Source organism: Leopardus geoffroyi, chromosome A2, assembly GCF_018350155.1.
Source record: "Leopardus geoffroyi isolate Oge1 chromosome A2, O.geoffroyi_Oge1_pat1.0, whole genome shotgun sequence".
In the NCBI taxonomy this organism is placed as follows: Eukaryota; Metazoa; Chordata; class Mammalia; order Carnivora; family Felidae; genus Leopardus; species Leopardus geoffroyi.
This window is the reverse complement of record NC_059331.1, coordinates 13,650,858-13,656,890: the sequence shown is the minus strand read 5'-3', so window position 1 is coordinate 13,656,890 and position 6,033 is coordinate 13,650,858. Positions and strand designations below refer to the sequence as shown.

Here is a 6,033-nt window from a genome sequence, read left to right as displayed (position 1 = left end):
CAGTTTCCCCATCTGTGAAAGGTCGTAATGGCACCCCCACCACAGAGTTGTGAGTGGGAATATTGCACACGCGGGAGTCTAAACGATCATGACTCAAACCCCAGCACCACCACACCCCCTTGCTGTGGGACAGTAGGCAAGTTACTTGATCTCTCTGTGCATCAGAACAGAGGCATTGGGTTGTGAGGAGGGAGACCATTCTGTACAGAAACCCCCTCATCATTATCCACTCAGCACACTCACAACAGCCGCCACAAAGTGGGCACCAAGGACAGAAATCCCAGTGAGTCAGAGCCCCCTGTGCCCACTGATGCCCTCGGGCTGGGGATGACCCCGGTGGCTGCTAACCTCTCATAAAGACACACAAGAAATCACATATTTCAACTGTTTTATTTGCTTTCTGGGGTGTCAAGATTGGGGTGTCCCAGAGCCCAGCCCCCAGCAAAGTCCGACAGACCCTTCCCCAGCCAGGGGTCCCAGCCAGGAGGGTTTCGGACAAGGCACTCATAGGAACTCTGGGGGTCAGGGAGAAGCCACCCTGAGGGTGCAGGGACCAGGCCCACCTTGGGGGACAGAAAATGCAGTTACCTTCGGTGGGAAAGGTTTTTCCTAAAGAGAGATACAGGATGAGATAGAAACCTGAGATGTTAACGGAGCCCCAGAAACATGCCAGGTACCCCTAGGGCAGGCAAAAGCCAATTCTGCTTCCCAAGATCCCGATGTAGCTTCCTTGGCATCTGGGGATGCCACACGCCCGGGAAGCACAGAGCCCAATTCCAAACTGGCTTTCTCTGTGATTTCCTGGGGACAAAGTGTGTCAGTCACAAAAGTCACTCGCTCCAGACCCCACCTCTGCAAATGGCTCCGGTGACCCTGGCCTGGGCCCTGGGGTCCAGAGCCTGGGGTTACTTCTCTCTTTCTCATCTCGTCCCCTTTCTCTGTGCCCCGTGTTTATTAGAGAGGCAGGCACTTCTGTGGGTCTCCAGGCAGCTGAAAGGAAGGCTTGGTGAGGAGAGAGAGGGGGAGAAATGGGTTTGGCAGGAGGAGCAGCTCAGGGCTGGAACAGGTCCCCCAGAGACCTGGGAGCCCGCGACACTCAGCTTGTGACAACTGCCCATGAACTGGAGGACAGAGTCTCTTAGCAGAAATGTTCAGCATCCACCCGAGATGTGGATGTCAGCAAATGGCCTCCCACCCCAAAGAGCCATGCTGCCATGGGTGTGAGGGGGTCCGTGGCCTTTAATGTGCTTCCTCACCACAAAAATAGAGATGTTCTCCCTCCCAGCCAGCAGGCCCAGGCCCTTTTGAGGCACTTGTGCCTGGAGAAGGGAAATGCACTCTGGGATATAAAAACAAAAGCCCTTTTCGGCTTCCCGGAGTCAATGGATACAGTGGGGGATTCGTGGCCACGAGGAGCCACCTGGCAACGCGGTGGCCTGCCTCCGCCTGTATGACCATCAACGTCCCCACACCGGCTGCAGGCTCACGCGTGCGCTTTCGAGGGTCTCGGGGTGGAGGCTGGGGCCATGGAGAAGAATGGGGCTTTGTCCCACTCTCCCCAGAGGGGACTTTCGGGTTTAAACACTCCAAGAGGTGGAGAGGTCAAAGGTCAACAGTCTAGACAGTGGCAACAGAAAAGAGGCTGGTGGGGTGGGCGGATTTCCAGGAGCAGCTCCCCTCCCTGGCCCAGTCGCCCTCGGGGGACACAGGCATGCGGGTGCACACACACACACACACACACACACACACACACACCCCAGCGGGCCTGGCTTCCTGGCAGAAACTTCTAAGACAACAAAAAGGCATCCTGAATCTACTTTTCCAGCCATCCCCCTGAGCAGGCCCTTTCTGTTCCAGAAGTCACTGTGCCAGCAAAGAGCAAGGCAGCTGAAAACTCTTTGCCTTGCTGAAACTATTGCAATCTGACATTTCCCCCAAAGACCTGGCACCACCTGGGAAGCCATGACCTCCGTCCCCCCCACCTGGCCCTGACCTCTGTCCCCCACCTGGCCCTGTCTCTCCCAGTGGCCAAGGGACCTTTGGCTGTTCCTTGACCAGACCAGGTGGGCCAGGTGATACAAGCCCAGGCCACCGACTCAAATTCCTGCTTCTTGCCACCTTTCCTTCTCTCCAACCACGCCTTCTTGTTTCTTTTTCAAGCTACGCCCTCAAGTACCTACCACTGACCTTCTTTTTGGTGAGGAAGGGGGAGCCAAAGGGGCTGAGAGAAGAAGAAAGGTATGAGGTGCAGAGGCTCTGGCACCTTAAAGGACATGCCATCACCAGACACCCAGATGACTGTTGCTGTCCCCATCCCCCACCTCGGCACCCCGCCATGGGGGCCCAGGGAGAGGCGCCTCGCCACTGACCCTACAAGATTCCCCCAACAGCCTTCCCACCACATCCCTCTGCCCATCTTTCTACCACTAACACTTGCTGCACCCACCTCTCAGCATCTCCCCTCCACACGGGGCTAAGCCACTTCACAGAGCCATCCCCCTGCCCCATGCTGCGTGCCCCCCTCCCCCTGAGACTCCGCAAATGATGAGGGAGGAAGAACGGGGCTTGGTCCTCCCTTCTCACACAAGGACATTTTAGTCCAAGGCCCGATAAATGCGGACAGACACGCCACGGAGGGAACAGGTGAGTCTGCCCCAAACTGGACGATCAAAGAGCTGGCAGGAAGTGGGTGAAATGTTCAATGGCTGTCTGATTAAATAAGAATGAGCAAAATGCTCTGCATCGTGGACAAGGAGAGGATTCCAGCTGGACTGGATGAGAAAATCTAAAACCACTGCCGGAACACAAAAATGACATACGTACACTCAACAATGATCGGACAATAAGTTATACCTCTAACTTTCTGAATCACATGGTGCTTCAAACAGAGAGGCAAAATGAAGACAAAAGAAGGATGAAAATGCGGAGTTTGGGGATGGTGCGTCTGGGTTCCAGTGGGTATCCAGCTAAGCACAGACGTGGCTCATCTCCAGGAACGCCCCACCCCTTCCCTCCCCATCTTGCCTGGATTCGTTTCCTCCTCCGACACCTGCAGATCGGACCTTTGGGGAACCGAGCTAACCCATGAGCCTCGAGCTCCCCATATTCAGAAGAGCCGCAATTTCTGCTCACAGAATCCCACGCTGCAGATTTCTCGGGAGACTACAAGCTCAGACTGGGGACGCGAAAGGGACACTTCTGGTAGAAGGCGGGCGGGCATGGAGAAAGAGTCCCAATCATTTCCACCTGCCAGCCATAGTCCACACCCATGGCCAAGTGCCGGCCCCAAGTCACCCACTTCTCTCCACTCCCCCATCCAGAGGAAACCCAGGACTCCGAACATGCATTTAACTCGGAAACCCATCAACCCGGTTTCCCAGCGACACAGCAGCTCAGCAGAGGCAGGACCTCCCCTGGCCATCGGAACAAGCGGGGAAGAAGGTGAAGGTTGAAGAAAACAAAACAAAACAAAACAAAGCAAAACCCTCATCTGTTTTCAAAAGAACTGCATGCTGGGAAACACCGACACGCTCCAACACGGCATCAGATTCCAGCACACCTCACGCTTAGGGGCATGATAAAACCACACAGTCCCCCAAAGTAGTAGATCCCTTCCCGAATGGGTGTTTTCCTCAGTTGGCTTCCTGACTGCTGTGGTCGTTCTCTCCCTCTGACCGGTAATCAAGGTCCAGCTGGGTGGCGTTACTCTCATCCCCGGCTGGCAAGTTCAAAGCTGCCAGGGAGCGAGATCAAAATTTGCTCCTGAGTCCTGGGCGCGGCTCCAAAACCATCTACACAAAAGCCCCCTGGCTGCTTCGCCACCCTCGTGCTCAAACACGCCAGCCACAAGGGGTTCGGCAAACTCCAGCCCCCAGGCCCCATTCTGCCCCCACCACCATGAGGAAAGCAATAAGCTGGTCCCCAGCACCAAGTCCGCAAAAATCCAGGCCAGATGTGGGGTGGGTTTGCAGCTGCTATAAATTTTTACACATTAAAAAAAAAAAGAAAACAAAAACCAGTCATGTGCATGTCAAAATGACAAGGTCTGCTTTCCACCGGCAGCCCCGCTCCAGAGTAAGAGAGACAGAGAGAGAGAGAGAGAGAGAGAGAGAGGAGAAAAAAAAAAAAAAAAAAGCCCCTGCCATATCCCAAGGCAGCCCTTTCCAGGGCTGTCCAGGCTGTTGGGACATGAATCAGGGCAAAGACATTTCAAGGAGTTTTTAAGTTTGGGAAAAACCAGTCATGGACGTGGGGGGGGGGGGGGGGGGAACACCGGAATCCCTTCACCGGAGACTTAGACAGGCAGGTGAACAGGGGGCCCCAGCTGCGGGATCAAAGAGCAGAGATCCACTCGGCCAGGATTCCCCGTGGAGATCGGGACCCACGGGCTTCCCAGCCACTGTGGCGGTGTCCCCTAAAGCCAAGGGCGATAGAGGAAAAATCTTCAGCCACCCCTTGCAAATCGACCAGCCCTTTTGCGGAGAAAAAGGAAGAGGTGTGTAAGTCGGAATATTGATCCAAATCAGATCCCCAGCTGTCAGGCGTATCCTCCTTGGCCAGGCCCCAGAAGGCAGATGTCCCTCCCAGGGTCCCTAGTGGGACGAGGTCTTGGGAGGCCTAAGAGGCTCTCAGTGTTTGTGGCGACAGTTGATTTTGCCTTCTGACTGCTCCAGGACGTCCAGCATCTCCTCGATGATGGCCCGCAGCGCCCTGCCCAGCTGGTCTGCGTTGTACGGCTTGCCCAGCGGGGGCACATGAACGAAGGCTGAGCGGCCATGGCTCTGGTACAGAGAGGTGTAGTAGGTGAAATCGCAGAGGTACCTACGTTGCAGGGCATGGCGGTTGGGGGGGGGGGTGGCAGAAGGGAGACCAAAACAGGGTCAGAGAGTCAGTACACAGACTAACAGGACAGCCTCCATCCAGATCTACCGTAAGACCCCCAACCTCGCCAGAAAGCCACAGGATGGAACACCGACTGCTTCACCCTCCCCAGGCTGGCAAAAACGAAAAAACCCGATAACCTCGTGTGCTGGTGTGTATGTGAGGAAGGAGGCAGTATGAGATGCTACCAGTGGCGATGCAAATTGCCCCAGGGGGAAAATTGGGCAGGCTAGTATATCACAAATGCCCAGACTTCGTGACATATTATTTCTGGTTTTTGGAATCTATCTTCAGAAGCCATTGGCATGAGGGCACAAGAAAGACCAACAAGGCATTTGCTGCATTGTTAAGTAGAAAAGTCGAAAAATGGGAAGTAACCTGCCCCGGTCTGAATGTCCAGCCTCAAATTCACTGTTGAAGCCCCTAACTCCCGATGTGATAGTCTTAAGAGGTGGGGCCTTTGGGACGTGAGAGCCCCTCATGAATGGGGTTAGGACCCTTATAAAAGAGCCCCCAGAGAGCTATCTCCCTCCTCTTGCCGCAGCAAGAAGGGGGCTGCAGCCCAGAGGGAGGTCTTCATTAGAACAGGACCGGACCGGTGCCTTGATCTTCAACTTCCCAGCCTCCAAAAGTGTAAGCAATTACTTTCTGTTGTTTATAAGCCGCCCAGTATGTGGTATGTGGTTGTAGCAGCCCAAACAAGCCAGGGCGCAATCTAAACGTCCGCTGACTGAAGAGTGGCTTAATAAATCGGCTCATCCACACAAGGGAATACTATGCAGCCATCTACAAGGCACGTGGCGGATCCAGAGGGAAACGGAGAATCCACCAAGACCCGTGCCGCGTGCCCACGAGTGAAACCGACAAAGGGACATCTCAAGAACATACACATCACGTAACCCCAGCCGCATAAAAGCAAAACAAAATAGGACAAAAGCCTCAACTGGAGGACCAAGTGTTCACGTACCCTCGATCCCTGAACAACATGGCTTTGAACTGCAAGGGTCCCCTCACACAAGGGTTTTTTTCCAGCAAGCCCAGTGCCGTAAATGCATTTTCTTTTCCTTATGGTTTTCTTTTGCGGTTGTTGTCTGTTTTCACTTTAATTCCGGTTAGTTAACATACAGTACGATACTAGTTTTAGGTGTACGA

The 6,033-nt window shown here is 54.3% G+C and overlaps 1 protein-coding gene across 5 annotated transcripts in view; it reads right to left on the bottom strand.

Moving 5' to 3' along the window:
- Positions 1-371: 371 nt before the first annotated feature.
- The window catches only part of PGPEP1 (pyroglutamyl-peptidase I), a 28,845-nt gene continuing 23,183 nt past the window's right edge, over positions 372-6,033 (bottom strand). For all 5 annotated transcript variants that reach the window (XM_045496671.1, XM_045496669.1, XM_045496670.1 and 2 more), the window contains one exon: positions 372-4,821. In XM_045496671.1, the coding sequence (XP_045352627.1) occupies positions 4,618-4,821 (204 nt within the window). In that variant the 3' untranslated portion in view covers positions 372-4,617. The remainder of the gene's footprint in view (positions 4,822-6,033) is intronic.